The following is an 18,879-nucleotide window of genomic DNA, read 5'->3' as shown; positions in this document are numbered from 1 at the left end:
TACTGTAAAACAACAGTACAGTTGGTTACCTCTAGAAGGGTCCCGTGTGGCTCAGTTGGTAGAGCATGGCGCTTGCAACGCCAGGGTTGTGGGTTCATTCCCCACGGGGGGACCAGGATGAATATGTATGAACTTTCCAATTTGTAAGTCGCTCTGGATAAGAGCGTCTGCTAAAATGACTTAAATGTAAAATGTAAATGAAAGTCATATAAATTACAAAATGTGGTCTTAACAAAGGCTTCCAAACTGGCAGTGACTACAGGGAAAAACCGATCAAAGGACATGGTAAATACTCAACCATTAAAGGTTTGAGACTTGATGGAACCCCATTCTACCCTCTTTACACATTTCATTTAGCCTCTTACAAGGCACACGTCAAAATATGTTAACAGCAATACTAAAGACAGTAAGATGGGCAGAAACTGCTTCTCCAACAGAAATCCCCAATCACACTTGTAGGCGATGTCATAGCAACGTTGGCTAGCTAAACTCATGCTCAGAAACACTTCTGTCGGTCGTCCCGTGCCGTACTGCACATGTGCAGACCATCAAATCAAAGGCACTCCTTCAATATCAAGTTGTTTTTGTTAAAAAAATGAAAACATGTCAGTTTGTGACTTTCACGAGGTTGGATTAATAACTACGTGAGACATTGGCTCTAATCTACTGCAGGTCGTGCCTTCAGATTTCGATAAAAATGAACAGCTAAGGAATATTTATGAACTTTTCTCATTGAACACGGTTACATGCACACACTAATACGATTATTGTGGATAGTCAGACTAATATAATAGATTGTTTAAAATATTTACGTGCTTTGCAAAAAAAAGAAAGATTTTCCTAATAAGCCAATCAAAATAAATGCTCTACCACAGTGACCGTGTACGTTTTTGGAAGACTATTTGATTTTGAGTTTGGGCATATAAAGTTTTTATGTGAACACTATTTCTAAAGATGCATACTTTCAGTTTTCCCAACTCACTTCACTCTCACATAAGAGGGAGGTTTGCGCTATCAGTGCAGATCAAATACAGTACACCGCTGGAATGCTGATTAAGCCGTTTACATGTCCTGATCATTTGAAAGATTGCTCAGGGGAAACAAGTGTGTTTTAATAGGCACATGCTTACTTCGATTGTGACCTCTTACCGATTTAAGATAAGCAGAGTAAGGTGTTTACATACAGTACCAGTCAAAAGATGGGACGGACCTACTCATTCCAGAGATGATCTTTATTTTCACTATTTTCTACATTGTATAATCATAGTGAAGACATCAACACCATACAATAGAATCTGAAATATCAAATATATCTTGATTTGTTTGGCACTTTTTTGGTTGCTACATGATTCCATATGTTCTATTTCATAGTTTTGATGTCTACAATGTAGAAAATAGGACAAATAAAGAAAAACCGTTGAATGACTAGGTGTGTCCAAACTTTTGACTGGTACTGTATAAGCAATAGCCTAAATGTAGAATAATTTTGCTTGGGGCCAATGAGGAGATTCAGGATCTTTCCTTCATGGCATATTTCATCCACACGTTTCCATGGTATTTCTTTTTGTTTGTTTGTCAGTTCCTCTTTAGAGTATCTTTACCACTTCGCTCCGAAACCTGCGGTGTAGTTGACTTGTCAAACAGGTTATCGGAGGGTCTAATTAGCTCCCACATCCTCCATCATTTTCACTTTGTCAGCTTTGTTCATATGGTTGAGGCGTGCATGAATGCGCCAGTGGAGGGGTGAGCGGAACATGGTGATTTGGGACTCAACCAAAGAGAAAGACAATAGGAAGGAGCCCAGCGAGGAAGCTCCTCCCTTATAATAGGCTACACGAAATACACACATACACACATATCTTGCGTGTCACACCAGTTTAAATTGATATCAAACATCTTTAACTTGATCCTAAACCCTGACAAGGATTGATTTACTGGTGATAGATTTATCCACTTTTTCACATCATACTTTTGACCAGTATTAATAGGACCAACTAAATCTTTTCGTTACGCTATTGCAGGAACAATGCGTTTTAGTTCAAATGTTAAGCCGTATGTTCTGCCTCTCATTGTTGGAATCTTCTTGCTTCTTGGGTATGTAAACCATTTTGACATGACTTCTAGTTTATTTCTTTTTCTGGGATTAAATGAGTGGCTTTTGTGATATTTTGATATTAGTTTCTAAGAGTGAGATGCAATTTTTCTTTCTTGAATGTGAGTATGTTCGAATCTGTTAATTAACACTGTTTTGGATTGCTACATGATGTGTTATTTCATAGTGTTGATGTCTTCACTATTATTCTACAAGGTAGAAAATGGTGAAAATAAAGAAAAATCCTCGAATGAGTAGGTGTCCCACGTCTGAAGCCACATCCATAATCGGTAGACGGTTCCCATTGGATCCTTATGGGAAAAAACTAATTAATTTCACATGTGATCAAGTTAATGTGGTAACATGTGACAACATGTAAAAGCAACATGTGATAACATGAAACTATACATAAATGTGACATGGGGATGCAACATTTCAACATGTGATACCAGGAAACTACAAGTGACAACATTTGACATTTTTCACATGTAAAAATGCAATTCCACATCTGAGAGAGAGATTAAATCAGTAATTGACGCAGACATGGTGGCATAGAAAGAATATCGGAATGCCGTGAACTAAGAGGTTGTGAGTTCAAATCCCAGATGGGGACATGTTGAATAATAATTAATTTATAAAAAACATACATCATGCAATCATGTATGTCAAATATGTAAGTAGAAAACACTGCGGCTATTTTGTGATGGTCAGGGGATATTCTAACAACTTGTTGTTTGCAGGGCATCATGTGAACATTTGAATCTACATGTGAAATGTTATGTGATCACTTGAAATATCATCATATGTCGTGTTCCAAAACCACATAGTTTAACATGATATCACGTGAAATTTCACAGGTGAAATAATGTTTGTTTTTTTTTGTAAGGTTGAGAATCGCTGCTTACATCACCGAACAATGAACAAAAAACTATTAAATCCACTTTTTAGATGCTACACCCAATACCCAAATCAAATACAGGATGTGTTCTCACTTTGCGCACACGCCTGTCTGTTTCACACACCTGTTTGTCTAGATAACCAGCCCCGAAATGTTGGCACCATGGTGCCCATTGGGTTAAGTAGAGGAAATGCAAAGTCCGAACAAAACATTGCAAACCATATTAGATTTTGATCTGGGGAGGGGTTGTTGCATTTAAAAACTCAATTCAAAAGTTTCTTGTTCGTTGCTCGACGATGCAAATAGCGATTGTCCAATCGGAGCCGTCTACCGATTACGGATGTAGCTTCAGACGGGGGGGACACACGGTCATTTAACTTCTCAAGATTTCATTTTTTTATTTTTTTATATCTCAAACTTAGCAATATACAAACTTAAAACACAACCACGAGGCAAACCTCTTTCTTTCCCAGGGGTTATAGATCGCCAACACACAGGTAAATGTCAGTCACGGTTCAATATGTTGCCACTCAGTGAGTAGCAAACTCTACCGACTACTGACAAATGTCAAACTGGCATACTACGCCACCTTTTCTTGTATAACAGGTACAAACCGGTTCTTACTATAGGTCATTTTCTTGTTTAAACAAAAACAGATACAAACAGGTCCTTACTTTGGGTTGAATGGAAACCATATAGCATTCAAAGACATGTATGAACGTCACAATTGTTTCCCCTCCACAATAGTCAATGCAAGCTGAACGACTAAGGCTTTCTTTTGAGCCTAGTCAAAAAAGGAAAACGAAGGCCACCACAATGATTTAACATACAAAACAAACAAATAAATAGGTTATGTTGCAGGGTTGAAGGAAGCACTAACTTAACAGTCATGTACTTCTCAAGATTTAATCAAACTATTCAATACATTAACTCTGTATCTTGGGACGCTACTACATCACATGTCCCTCTCTGAGTGGTATTGAATAAAGACAATGGCTCTCTGAAACCACATGGAATTAATACCAGTACAGCATTTTATTGCGCAAGCAAAAAAATGGAACCCTTTAAAAATGTCTGCACACATGTGAATCGTTGCATTATTCAAGTGTGCAACAGTATGTGCAATATGGTTTAATGGAAAAGCTCCTGTATACTTTCAATATCCTGCCTACTTGTATATACCACTACATACTATGGTGTTCATGGTATATTAATAGCTGAACACACACATGCAGCATGAATGTGGCTTTGGCCACACCAAATCCAAGGTAATGTAAGGATAGTATAAATCCTAATTTACACCCTACACAATACAATAAGATACGCAAATGTGTGCGGCCCGGTAATGTGTTACGCCACGCAACTATGCAGTATTGCCATTTAGCGACGCTAATTGCATCCTTGGGTTGTGTAATTGCGTAAGGGTATGAATTACGTTTAAAATTCAAGTGGCAAATCTGATGGCGAAGAAAGGCAGCGCCGGCAACACATTTTGTTAGTTTAAAAATGTCCTAAATGTTTTCATGACAGACTTGAACTGATTCTCTCCTGCTTCCCAAAGGTATGTCTACTTCAGCTTCTTCTCTGAAAAGCTCAACCGGTAAGATCAAGTTCTGTTAATCTACTACAACCTAAAGACGCTATAATGTGATATGAAAGTTGCAATATTTTCTGATTCATATTAACAGGGTTTTGGTTTGAGGTTTGAATTTAAGAGGAACGTTATTTTACGGTTTCATTGTTTCCAACAGAGATATCCCAGTTGATGAGGACCAGAAGAGCAGCAGGTTAGTTGAGAGAAACAAAACAATTCCCCCAACAAGTCATGGTACTTCGTACTTTTAAAGTTAGGATGTTAGGATGTTTTGTTCTGTCACAATTGCGTTAAAACAACACACTCGGGAAGAAAATGGAATGTTCTATTCTCAGCCAGGCCCATCTTTCGAAAGAAAACACAATTTAATCTCTATTTGAGCAAAATAAGTAGTTTGTCGCGAACACAAGACAATCCTAACAATTCAGGTAAAGAGTGCCACAGTCAGGCAAAAAATTATTCTTCAATGTTCTATCATAAAGCGATAACAGTTAGTCTCCCTGGTTGAAATGGCTGCTACTTAGAAATACTATTACAGGAAATGAATGGACGACTTTCACTGCTATTAACATGCCTCCAATATAGTCGCATAGTTTTCATAGACCCACCGCGGACCTTTGTCAAATAAATATCTCTGTGAAAAGGCGTCCCATGGTCTGTTGTGTCAACAATCGCAATGTAGACCTACTCCCGAACACTGCTGGTAACCAATGTAGGCCGTCATTTTAAATACGAATTTGTTCTTAACTGACTTGCCTAGTTAAATAAAGGTAAACAACAAACAAACAGATGATCCCGATCATTTAGGTTGCCTAGTAAATAATGCCCCCCTCTGGTATCTGTCTGGAACTCGTTTCCCTGTTAACTACTCAAATATATTTGACTTATTAAGTCAAATAATAAACTAACTGCAGTACACTGGTCTCAAATATATTAGCATAACCAGGCTACACAGAACCACGGCGGACCCATTGTAAAATTAGAGGCTTTTAATTGATTAAAACGTGTCCCAGTCCAAGGTGCCTAGCTCTGCATACTGGGGCGTGGCTTAAGGAGCGCTCTTTGAAATAAGCGCTCGTATCGCCTTATCCCAAGGGATCGACTTCTCTCACCACAATGGCAGTGTCAATTTTGCTTGTACTCTGAGTTTGGTTGACTTTGTGTGAAGAACAGAACTAGGACAGCACTCCGGTAAATAAACTTAAATGTACATCTTTTTATCGTCACGCATACATTTCGGGTATGAGCACTTCTTCAGCGTGTAAGGCAATGGCAGTCAATGTCACATCAACAATACCACACACAGGTGGGAATAATTATGAATTCTTTTTCACTTTTGGCCCAATCAAGAGATCCCAGCAGAGGGAGCTGTGAAGGAAACATGAAAGTCAAATAAAAAATATATAAACACAGCAGACTATGCAATATGTTCTCTTTGGAGAAGTACTGTAATTGATCCCTCTCTCTTTACTTTGGGTAGAGTAAATATGCTAGGCTAAAGGCTTCCATACAACACTTGTTTGGATAATGTGTTATTTTATTATTTGCTAATCCTCTGCTGTATTTTGTGGAATTATTGCAGAATTTTTTTTGTAATTTCACGGGTCTTGTCGTTAACTTTTTCTGGAAATGTGAAGAGTGTACGGAAAAGGTACTCTTTTCGTGGAACGACCCTAAAGTCACACTACATGACCAAAAGTATGTGGACACCTACTCGAACATCTCATTCCAAAATCATGGGCATTAATATAGAGTTAGCATTGCTGCTATCACAGCCTCCACTCTTCTGGGAAGGATTTGGGGATCCTAATAAAATACCAAATACCCTCCAAAATACCGCTAGATGTTGGAACATTGCTGTGGGAACTTGCTTCCATTCAGTCACAAGAGCAGTGAGGTCGGGCACTGATGTTGGGCGATTAGGCCTGGCTCGCAGTCGGGGTTCCAATTCATCCCAAAGGTGTTCAGTGTGGTTCAGGTAAGGGCTTTGTGCAGGCCAGTCAAGTTCTTCCACACCGATCTCAACAAAACATTTCTGTATGGACCTCGCTTAGTGCACAGGGGCATTGTCATGCTGAAACAGGAAAGGGCCTTCCCCAAACTGTTGCCACAAAGTTGCTTCCGGAAACTATTCAGACCCTTTGATTTTTTTCACACAAAAATGGTTACAGCCTTATTCTAAAATTGATTAAATCTGTTCTTTTTTTCTCATCAATCTACACACAATACCTCATAATGACAAAGCAAAAACAGGTTTTTAGAAACTGAGATGGGTCAACCTTCCAGAATGACAACCATCTTCACTGAGGAACTCAAGAGCTCTGTCAGAGTGACCATCTGGTTCTTGGTCACCTCCGTGACCAAGGCCCTTATCACCGATTGCTGTTTGGCCGGGCGGCCAGCTCTAGGAAGAGTCTTGTTGGTTCCAAACGTCTTCCATTTAAGAATGATGGGGGCCACTGTGTTCTTGGAGACCTTCAATGCTGCAGACATTTTTTGGTACCCTTCCCCAGATCTGAGCCTCAACACAATCCTGTCTCGGAGCTCTAAGGACAATTCCTTTGACCTCATGGCTTGGTTTTTGCTCTGACATGCACTGTCAACTGTGGGACCTTATATAGACAGGTGTGTGCCTTTCCAAATCATGTCCAGTCATTTGAATTTACCACAGGTGGACTCCAATCAAGTTGTAGAAACGTCTCAAGGATAATCAATGGAAACAGGATGCACCTGTGCTCAATTTGGAGTCTCATAGCAAAGGGTCTGACTACTTATGTAAAGGTATTTCTGTTATGTTTTTCTTGTTTTTTTTGCAAATATGTCTAAACAACCTTTTTTGCTTTTTCATTATTGGGTATTGTGTGTAGATTGCTGTGGATAGTTTTTTATTTAATACATTTTATAATAAAGCTGTCATATAGCAAATTTGGAAATAGTCAAGGGATCGGAATACTTTTCGAAGGGATTGTATGCTTTAAGATTTCCCTTCACTGAAACTAAGGGGCCTAGCCCAAACCATGAAAAACTGCCCTAGACCAATATTCTTCCTCCACCAAACTTTACAGTTGGCACTATGCATTGGGGCAGGTAGCGTTCTCCTGGCATCCACCAAACCCAGATTAGTTTGTCGGACTGCCAGATGGTGAAGCATGAGCTTTACATCACACCAGCCGACGCTTGGCATTGCGCATGATGATCTTAGGCTTGTGTCCGGCTGCTCGGCCATGGAAACCCATTTCATGAAGCTCCTGACAAAAAGTTATTGTGCTGACATTGCTTCCAGAGGCAGTTTGGAACTCGGTAGTGAGTGTTGCAACCTAGAGCAGACAATTTTTACGCTCTTCAGCACTTGGCGGTCCCGTTCTGTGAGCTTCTGTGGCCAGTATTTGTTTATGGAGATTGCATGGCTGTGTGCTCGATTTTATACACCTGTCAGAAACGGGTGTGGCTGACATAGCCGAATCCACTAATTTGAAGGGGTTTCCACATACTTTTGTAGCCTATATATATATATATATATATATATATATATATATGTGTGTATGTGTGTATGTATATATTGTATATATATTATAATATCGTCTTTCTATCTCAGAATCATTGCAATGTGGTTAACATTAAATATTGAAATGAGAATTATTCAAATCTTAAAGATCAAATTCAACCAGAGAGTGCTCTTAGATCATGGTAAAAGGCTGCACTTGACCATTGTACTTGAATCATTCCCACGGTGAATGGCTAGGCCTGCTACGCTAGGAAACCACACACTATTGCAGATACTTTGATATTACCGGCCGCAATAGATATGGTAAAAGCAATATATGGGGAGGCAGAGGCACAGAAACTCACATCAATACCTTTGTCAGGAGACGCTGTTAAACAAATAATTTATGCTATTGCTAGCAATTAAGAGGAAACTGACTGAATTACTCAAACTCCCAAGCTTATACTCTCCAAAAGGACGTTAGCAGTGAGGGCAAAGATGGCAATGCATTCACTTTTGTTTGCTATACAGTGCCTTCGAGAAAGTATTCAGACCACTTGACTTTTCCACATTTTGTTAGATTACAGCCTTGTTCTAAAATTGATTTAAAATAAAAAAATATCTCATCAATCTACACACAATACCTCATAATGACAAAGCAAAAACCTTTTTCTTTAGAAATGTTTGCCTATTTATTAAAAATTTAAAACAGATATCACATTTACATAAGTATTCAGACACTTTACTCTGTACTTTGTTGAAGCAGCTTTGGTAGCAATTACAGCCTTGTGTCTTCTTGGGTATGACACTACAAGCTTGGCACACCTGTATTTGGGGAGTTTCTACTATGCTTCTCTGCAGATGCTCTCAAGCTCTGTCAGGTTGGATGGGGAGCGTTGCTGCACAGCTATTTTCAGGTCTTTCCAGAAATTGGTTTCAAGTCTGGGCTCTGACTGGGCCACTCAAGGACATTCAGAGACTTGTCCCGATGCCACTCCTGCGTTGTCTTGGCTGAGTGCTTAGGGTCGTTGTCCTGTTGGAACGTGAATCTTCGCCCCCAGTCTGAGGTCCTGAGTGTTCTGGAGTAGGTTTTCATCAAGGATCTCTCTGTCCTTTGCTCCGTTCATCTTTGCCTCGATCCTAAATAGTCTCCCAGTACCACAGCATGATGCTGCCACCACCATGCTTCACCGTAGGGATGGTGCCAGGTTTCCTCCAGACGTGACGCTTGGCATTCAGGCCAAAGAGTTGAATCTTGGTTTCATCAGACCAGAGAATCTTGTTTTTCGTGGTCTGAGAGTCTTTAGGTATCTTTTGGAAAACTCCAAGTTGCTTTTGTCTGGCCACTCTAAAGTAAAAGGCCTGATTGGTGGAGTGCTGCAGAGATGGTTGTCCTTCTGGAAGGTTCTCCCATCTCCATAGAGGAACTCTAGAGCACTGTCAGAGTGACCATCAGGTTCTTGGTCACCTCCCTGACCAAGGCCCTTCTACCGCAATTGCTCAGTTTGTCCAGGAGGCCACCTCTAGGAAGTGTCTTGGTGGCTCCAAACTTCTTCCATTTAAGAATGATGGAGGCCACTGTTTTCTTGGGGACCTTCAATGCTGCAGAAATGTTTAGGTAACCTTCCCCAGATCTGTGCCTCGACACAATCCAGTCTCAGGGGATGATTAATGGAAACAGGATGCACCTGAGCTCAATTTCGAGTCTCATAGCAAAGGGTCTGAATACTTATGTAAATAAGGTATTTGTGTTTTATGTTTAATACATTTGCAAAAATGTCTAATAACCTGTTTTCGCTTTGTCATTATTGGGTATTGTTTGTAGATTGCTGAGGATTTTTATTTATTTAATCCATTTTAGAATAAGGCTGTAACATAACAAAATGTGGAAAAAGTCAAGGGGTCTGAATACTTTCCAAAGACGCTGTACATATCAGGGGATGCTAATCACAAGGACATATTGTTCTGTCTCACGATTCCCAAGCTTGGACCCGCACAGGGGATGTTCAGTGTGCTGTGTGGCTGTATTGTTGAAGAACAGATTCCATGGGATCGAATGGTGGGCTTAAGCCTTTTGCACGGATATCAAATCAAATGTATTTATATAGCCCTTCGTACATCAGCTGATATCTCAAAGTGCTGTACAGAAACCCAGCCTAAAACCCCAAACAGCAAGCAATGCAGGTGAAGAAGCACGGTGGCTAGGAAGAACTCCCTAGAAAGGCCAAAACCTAAGAAGAAACCTAGAGAGGAACCAGGCTATGAGGGGTTGCCAGTCCTCTTCTGGCTGTGCCGGGTGGAGATTATAACAGAACATGGCCAAGATGTTCAAATGTTCATAAATGACCAACATGGTCAAATAATAATAATCAGAGTAGTTGTCGAGGGTGCAGCAAGTCAGCACCTCAGGAGTAAATGTCAGTTGGCTATTCATAGCATTTCCTGCGGTCTCCAGAGAGTTGAAAATCCAGACGGAAAATATTTACACAAGAAGCAACCTAATATCACACAGTCAAACTCTCCAGTCATTTAGTAAGTTCACCATTCTGCTATTCTCACCGTTAAACATCGCACGGTGTTCCAACACAACGGCTCTTTATGTCATCACAGTACCTTTGCCACTGTTCCACCCCTTGTGTGTTGCGCTGTCATGGTGTTACAAATACACCATGACAGCGCAACACACAAGGGGTGGAACAGTGGCAAAGGTACCCACAGGACAAACAGAATAATATTAGTCTGAGGAGAGATTAAATAGCATTAATACAACAAAAAATAATTCTAAACACACTCCTTCAGTTTACACCAAAGTTAAACAGATGTATTTTTTTCTTCATAATAAGCAGGAGTAATATTCTTAGATCAGAATGACAGCAGACTGTCCTTCTATCCATGTCACTAAAGACTAACAGAAACAAAAGACAAAATGAACTAACACACCATGACAGCGCAACATACAAGGGGTGTGTTGCACCTGTAAGATGGAATGGTAAAGTCAAGCGGGACAATCTGTCCGTCTATGGCGGGACGGCGGGCAGGCCCCCTTCCCTTGGCTGTGCGTGTTTCTAACAGAAAACAGCATCAGTAAGTGTCCCACACGAGTGATGACTGCTCACCTCCAATGAAAATCAAGTTGGGACCTACTTCCCTATCTGTTTGACTGTGATCCTGGCTCAGTTGACATGGTGGTAAGTAAAATCAAACAGCTGATTGAGCTGTCATGTGACCGAATGCTGCAGAAAACGCATTCACAGGTCATTGTGGAGGAGTTTTGGTACCTGACTCAAAGAGAATACCCTGCTGTCGTCCTCTGAGCATTAAAACTCATGGTAGCCTTCACCAGCTCTTGTCTGTGTGAAGCTGGATTTAGTGCTCTCATCTGCATTACAACCAAATATCGATGATTTTAACAGCAGGGATGAGGTGACAGCAGGGATGAGGTGCGTACTGTCGACTACGCCTCCTGACTTTGAGAAGCTCCGACGTGACATGCATCAAGCACACCCATCTCATTAGTGGTGGTGAGATAAGAGACCATTTGCCAGACTAATTTGCAATTGAGTGTCACCACATTAAAAGTACGTGAAGGTGAGTTGAGAAGATGGGATTCGAAATGGTCGGTAATCTGTTTGTTGACTTGGCTTCCGAAGACCTTAGAAAGGCAGGGTAGGATAGATATAGGTCTGTAGCAGTTTGGGTCAAGAGTGTCCCCCCCCTTTGAAGAGGGGGATGACCACAGCTGCGTTCCAATATTTGGGAATCTCAGACGACATGAGAGGTTGAACAGGCTAGTAATAGGGGTTGCAACAATTTCGGCAGATAATTTTAGAAAGAGAGGCTCCAGATTGTCTAGCCCGGCTGATTTGTAGGGGTCCAGATTTTGCAGCTCTTTCAGAACATCAGCTGACTGGATTTGGGAGAAGGAGAAATGGGGAATGCTTGAGTGAGTTGCTGTGGGGGGTGCAGTGCTGTTGACCGGGGTAGGGGTAGCCAGGTGGAAAGCATGGCCAGCCGTAGAAAAATGCTTATTGAAAGTCTCAATTATAGTGGATTTATCGGTGGTGACAGAGTTTCCTATCCTCAGTGCAGTGGGCAGCTGGGAGGAGGTGTTCTTATTCTAATAATAGCACCTATCCCTCTACTATATATAATACAATCACCACTACACTAGCCTCGAATTGTCAACACTAGCTTCTAACATTTTAAACTTCTAAACTCCTTCCACTAACATAAAAATACTTCTGGACAACTGAAGCAAGGCACACAATTTTTCTTAAAGTACCCTTTCTAGTTTTTATCGTCTTCATTGTGTTTGTTTTCTTCTTACAATGTTTTTCTATTCATACAGCCTGAGTAAGCCCATGGTCAGGAGCAGAGTACGGAACATGGTCTCTCCTGAAAAGTGTGTATCTTTATTTTACTCTACCATCCTTAACCATAGCAGTACGGTGTCATGCTGTACTGATGAAAACCATCAAATCAATCCTACCAAAAATATTCCCAAAATGGACTGACAATCAATCAGATTAGTGGTCCTTTTATGTTATAGAAATGTACATCAATGTGATGTTTGATTCACTGCATGAATTGGTGATGGGATACTGTATGTGTTTAGCTTATAGCAAGGTGGTTGGGGCAGTAGTTCTATTAATGTATATGTTATGTAGTAGTCCAACTATTACAGGTCGGTCAATCTAAAACTACCACCATCAGCCCATCTCTTCATTACAATTAAGTAATTCATTACATTTTGTCTTCCCAGGCTTTTGTACAAGCAGCCCAGTGTCTTGGTGGGGTAAGCAGCGTTTTTATCTCATGTTAAAGTCATATTAGCTGACGTAATGTAAGTGTCTGACACATCATTGTAGGGAGCTTTGATATATTAGGTAGGCCACACCTGACATTAGTGTCTGACACATCAAGGTCCTTTAATTGCCAGTACCATAGTGAAATATTGAGATCATAACATGGCCCTGGGCAGTACAACACAGTCAGGCAGGACCTTTTGTTCTTTTTCTCTAGACGTACTGATGTGGTGACAGTGACCCCATGGTTGGCATCCATCATCTGGGAAGGCACCTTTGACCCTGTGCTCATTGACAACATCTACAAGCCCATGAACCTCACCATAGCAACCACAGTGTTTGCAGTTGGAAAGTGAGTAGCCTACAACTTTTGCCAAATATTCCAAATGGAAGTTAAATTATCAATGCTTTTTCAACACTGCAACTATAAGTAAATAAGTACCTGATGGCAGGTAATTAAATATCATGGTGTTATCATGATTCATGCCTCGGAACATTGTTAATTCATTAATGAATACATTCATAATTGTACTACTTCATGTATTATCCGGTAGACTGTATACTGGTCAGAAAGTGGTAGAATGTCCTATGAGAATGGGGATGCAGTTAAGGGGATACCTAGTCGGTTGACCAACTGAATACATTCAACCGAAATGTGTCTTCCACATTTAACCCAACCCCTCTGATCCAGAGAAGTGCTGCCATTGTGTCCTTGAGCAAGGCACTAATCCTTATGTTATGTGTGTCTTTAAATACTGGCAGATATGTCAGCTTTCTCCGAGGTTTTCTGGAGACAGCGGAGATGCACTTCATGGTCGGCTTCAACGTGCGCTACTATGTTTTCACTGATCGTCCCTACGATGTTCCTTCAGTGAACCTGACTCAGGGGAGACATTTAAGTGTGATCCAGGTCCCGGGTTCGAACCGCTGGCAGGAGATATCAGCCCGGAGGATGGAGATCATCCAGACCACCATCGAAAGTCGGATCAGCAGGGAGGCCGACTACATCTTCTGTCTCGACGTGGACAGCAAGTTCCACGCTCGCTGGGGGGCTGAGTCTCTTGGAAGGCTGGTTGCTGTGATACACCCAGGCTACTATGAGCAGACCCGTGCCAACTTCCCATACGAACGGCGTCCAGCCTCGTTGGCCTACATCCCCATGGATGAGGGAGACTACTACTATGGTGGGGCTATGATCGGAGGGTTCGTGGAGGATGTGTACACACTTACAAAGGAATGTCGGAACCGGTTTGAGGTGGATGCTGGGAATTCCATCGAGGCTGCCTGGCAGGAGGAGAGCCACCTCAACAGGTACCTGCTCTATAACAAGCCCAGCAAGGTGTTGTCTCCGGAGTACCTGTGGCAGGACTTCAAGGCCAAAACCAAAGAGGTCAAAGTCATTCGCTTCTCAGGGGTCATTAAAAACTATGCTGAAGTTCGTCCCAATGTATAAAAAGAGGAAGTGGGGCCTCCCGGGTGGCGCAGTGGTCTAGGGCACTGCATCGCAGTGCTAACTGCGCCACCAGAGTCTCTGGGTTCGCGCCCAGGCTCTGTTGCAGCCGGCCGCGACCGGGAGGTCCGTGGGGCGACGCACAATTGGGCTAGCGTCGTCCGGGTTAGGGTGGGTTTGGCCGGTAGGGATATCCTTGTCACATCGCGCTCCAGCGACTCCTATGGCGGGCCGGGCGCAGTGCGCGCTAACCAAGGGGGACAGGTACACGGTGTTTCCTCCGACACATTGGTGCGGCTGGCTTCCGGGTTGGAGGCGCGCTGTGTTAAAGAAGCAGTGCGGCTAGGTTGGGTTGTGCTTCGGAGGACGCATGGCTTTCGACCTTCGTCTCTCCCGAGCCCGTACGGGAGTTGTAGCGATGAGACAAGATAGTAATTACTAGCGATTGGATACCACGAAAATTGGGGAGAAAAGGGGATAAAATTTAATAAAAAAAAAAAAAAAAAAAAAAAGAGGAAGTGGATATTTGACCAGCAGAAAAAAACTGAATTCAGTCTTAGCAGTATAAATTAATTGTGGATATGGTTATATTTAGGTTTAGGAACGAGGGTTAGGTCAAGGTTAAGTTTGGGTATAGTTTCGCTGAGTTACGTTTGTGGGTTGCGGTTCGGGAAAGGCATAATAATAAAAATTATTTGGAGGATACTTAAAGTTGTCCTGTTACACATGTGGGTGTTTTTTAGAATAAGGCTGTAATGTAACAAAATGGGGAAAGGTGAAGGAGTCTGAACACTTTCCGAATGCACTGTATTGACATTTTTGTTGAAGAAGAAAGGATGAGCTTTATTATATCACAGTCGTGAATGAGAAGTTGTTTGAATGATGCATATTACACACATGTTGGACATTGCAACAAATGAGTCACACTTATCAGAATAGTTTCTCATCTTTGAACTCCCCTGTAATGACGATTATGAGGCGTATGACTAACAAACAAATGGTTTTGTTGTGGAGAGATGCAGAAATAGAGAATATTACATAAAGTAGATTCCATCTTTACATTTGTAAGTCAGACAAGGCACAGCAGTGGGCTAAATTCAATTTTTAATGAAAAAAGGGCAAAAACTGCACAAAGGGCAAGGTGGAGCTGGCAGTCCTATCCAGAAACAACCCCTACCCACTACACACATATAGATCTGAAATGCTTGGATAGGTACAAGCAATGTTCCCTCTAAGCTGAGCACAGCTCCCCTCGGTCTGCTGAGCAGAAGAAATATCAGCCTGCGGAGAGAAGCACTAAATTGAACATCACTCAACTTTATACAGTTTTCCATTTTAGTTACCACTATCAACACTTCACTCTACTGTGGGAATGATCGACTCAATGGAATATTAGCCACTTTAAATGTAATATGCCGAAACGAAACCGACTATGCAAGACTTAGTACGCAAAACTTTGGAGCAGGATTCTATTGCATTGACAGGCAAGACTCAGGCCCATACTCTACACAGACTGGTGCGCCATAACCAATCAGAGCTGCAGTTGGCCTGTATGCAAATTGCCATTGCCATATATGGATCTGTGCCATTCAATTTAATAAACTGGACTGTGTTTATATCATGAGTGGTCTCGAGTAAATGCTCTTGTTTTGATATCAAAGCGAGAGCTGCATGTAGCCACCTGTGTACATTTTTTCATATTCTTTGCTAGTTATTGAGTTATTAGCCCAGTTATAGCTAATGTCTAGTCAACCATGGGGAAGTGGTTGCTTCCTACAAGAGCACAAAATTTGTGTATTTCTTGCCATCTTTGAAAAGCCAGTCAGGTAAAGAGCTTTTTTTTATGTTTTAAATGGGCAGTGTTGTATTTTGAGACAGTCTTGAATAAGATAAGTAGCAAATAGGCAGAGGGTAGCATAATTTGTCTGTTTCTCTCAAATAATTGTATGGAAATAATAATGCATTTTATTTTGTAAAGTGGTTTATTGCATCAAACAACATTTTAAGCCACCTTGTCTGAAGGACAAGTTGATAAACATTAAAGTCAAGCCCTGCATGTTGTTTTCAAAAGTCTCATGAAATGTACGCCTACATTGAACACCACACGTTTGCTACTACTGACAGAACATCCATTTCTATGTTAAAATGTTGTGGGTTGCACTCTGGTAGGCATACAATATGATCAAAAAGACACAGCAGCCTACTGTTAAAACTGTAACTTAGAGCGGCTACAGCCTCAGTGTTCACAGTAAACTCGCGCCAGAAGTTGCACAGATTTTCCACAATGTTCCAGTTTGCACTCAGCAGACCTTCATTTGCTCAATGCCAAAAAACATTCGCGGGAATATTGGGTACAAGCAATATGACAAAATGACTCCTAGCCTATCAGAAGGCAAAGTGGAGCAAAGTCTAGATAGCTTGCTAATACCTACACACTTTATTTCAGATCTATATGAAGTGCCTTGGAATTAGGAGAGGGTTGTGTCTGGACTGGACCATTGCCTTTATAAACAGTAGTATCCACAACAGGGAGTCCTCAAGAGTAGGTGAAGGAATGTCTCAGGTTTTCAGGGAACGGCAAAATTTGGGTGAAAACAAAGAAACACAAAAGAGAAGTCCTTTTTAGAAGGCAGTATGGAGGATGGACTTCATTGTGTAAAAACATTCTGACAATGTCAGGGCAAAAGGGTAAATCATTCATTACAATGAGCCCATAGAAAATTGGATGGGGGAAGGGGCTTCAGAATAGCCTGCAATGTCACATTGTATTGGGTTACATGTACTGCCCTGAAAGCAGACCAAACAGGAAACATCTGCCATTGTCACACCCTGATCTGTTTCACCTGTCTTTATGCTTGTCTCCACCCCCCACCAGGAGTCTCCCATCTTCCTCCATTATCCCCTTTGTATTTCCACCTGCGATTTCTGTTTGTCTGTTGCCTGTTCCTTTTGTCTTACCAGCGTGCTTTCCTGGTTTCCAGTCTCTCTAGTTTCTGTTTTCTAGTCCTCCCAGTTCTGACCATTCTGCCTGCCCTGAGCCTGCCTGCCGTCCTGTACCTGTCGGACTCTGATCTGGTTACGAACCTCTGGCTGCCCTTTGCCTGCTCTCTGTGTTGTAATAAATGATTTGAGAACAGAACCATCCGCCTCCTGTGTCTGCATCTGGGTAACATCCTGAGTCGTGAATGCCATATTTGACCCTAAATCAGACAGCGTTGTACTTTTAAACAGGTGAACGAGGCGAGTTGACGTAGCCAACCGAAGAGTTCATCATTACGTAATGCTTATGCATGCAATAAGCTAGTGATAATAATGTTGAGTGAGCTAGCCTAGCAACCACGAATTCCACTGCACCTTTTACACATGCTGTGTACAACACATACAATTGGATTCAATTGAATCTCGAAATTGGAAGTAAGAGAGGGTTGTGTCTGGACCATTGTCTTCATACACAGAATTATCCACAACAGCCCCCAGGAGCAGGTGAAGGAAGGGCTCAAGTTTTGGGCATGGCATCAATGTGGGTATCGATTTTGGTTCATTCACAAGGTCTTCCAATGGAAACAACAGCAAAAAGAACACAGGACGAATTCCTTTAAAAGGCAATGTGGAGGATGCACTTCAATGTGTAAAAACACCCTGCCAATGTCAGGGCAAAAGGAAAAATCCTTCATTACAATGAGCCCATAGAAAAGTGGATGGGGGAAGGGTTTTCAGAATAGCCTGCACAATCACATGTATTGGGTTACATGTACTGCCTGAAAGCAAAAATAAGCGAAACCATGTGTGTGTATCTGCCATATCTGACCAAAAGCAAATAGTATTGTACTTTTAACCAGGTGATTGAAGAGAGATGGCCTAGGCAACCCGAAGAGTTCATCATTACATAATGCTTATACATGCAATAAGCTAGTGATAATAATGTGGAGTGAGCTAGCCTAGCAAGCAAGAATCTCACCGCACCTTTTACGCATGCTGTAAACTGTGTACGACAAATGCAATTTGATTTCATTTAATCAACCTAATTTTTAAGCACATAGTTGAGAACGGCATTCAAGAAGATAATACAGATATTTAGGATTTCTAAGCATCCATATCTTCTCTTGTCTAGCACTACTACAGAATGTCCCCGTACATGAGTTCTAAGCCTCCCTCCTCTAACACTGCTGTCCCCAAAACAGCACCAACGGGGCAAGAGTTTCCCCTGCTGGCCTGTTGACATCACTTCAAGCAGATCAAAACATAGCCTAGCACGCAGACATTTCACTGCACCTTTTATACATGCTGTATAATCAACAAAAAAAATGGATTTGATTTAATCTCCCAGTGTATTCAACCTCATTTGAAAGCACATACAGTAAACGGTCAAAACTTTGGACACACCTACTCTTTCAAGGGTTTTTCATTATTTGTCTATTTTCTACATTGTAGAATAATAGAGAATACATCTAAACTACAAAATAACACATGTGGAATCATGTAGTAACCCAAAAAGTGTTAAACAAATCAAAATATATTTGAGATTCTTCAAAGTAGGCACCCTCTGCCTTGATGAC

General features: G+C 41.4%; 1 protein-coding gene across 1 annotated transcript; it reads left to right on the top strand.

The window, feature by feature from the left end:
* The first annotated feature begins 1,736 nt into the window (after positions 1-1,736).
* On the top strand, positions 1,737-17,462 carry LOC129832876 (globoside alpha-1,3-N-acetylgalactosaminyltransferase 1-like). Its single transcript, XM_055896964.1, has 7 exons — positions 1,737-2,094; positions 4,552-4,590; positions 4,742-4,777; positions 12,417-12,470; positions 12,831-12,863; positions 13,091-13,225; positions 13,636-17,462. Exons 1-7 carry the CDS (start codon positions 2,027-2,029, stop codon positions 14,324-14,326), a joined length of 1,056 nt encoding a protein of 351 aa, XP_055752939.1. The 5' UTR covers positions 1,737-2,026; the 3' UTR covers positions 14,327-17,462.
* The last annotated feature ends 1,417 nt before the right edge of the window (positions 17,463-18,879 follow it).

This window comes from Salvelinus fontinalis, chromosome 34 (assembly GCF_029448725.1).
Source record: "Salvelinus fontinalis isolate EN_2023a chromosome 34, ASM2944872v1, whole genome shotgun sequence".
Taxonomy (NCBI): domain Eukaryota; kingdom Metazoa; phylum Chordata; class Actinopteri; order Salmoniformes; family Salmonidae; genus Salvelinus; species Salvelinus fontinalis.
This window is presented reverse-complemented; position numbering and strand designations above follow the sequence as displayed.

Bases quoted from the DNA above. Each gene is read 5' to 3' on its own strand.
- LOC129832876 (XM_055896964.1), top strand. From the start codon at position 2,027: ATGCGTTTTAGTTCAAATGTTAAGCCGTATGTTCTGCCTCTCATTGTT. The intron at 2,095-4,551 runs GTATGTAAACCA...TGCTTCCCAAAG, and splicing joins GGAATCTTCTTGCTTCTTGG to GTATGTCTACTTCAGCTTCT. The intron at 4,778-12,416 runs GTTAGTTGAGAG...CTATTCATACAG, and splicing joins GAGGACCAGAAGAGCAGCAG to CCTGAGTAAGCCCATGGTCA.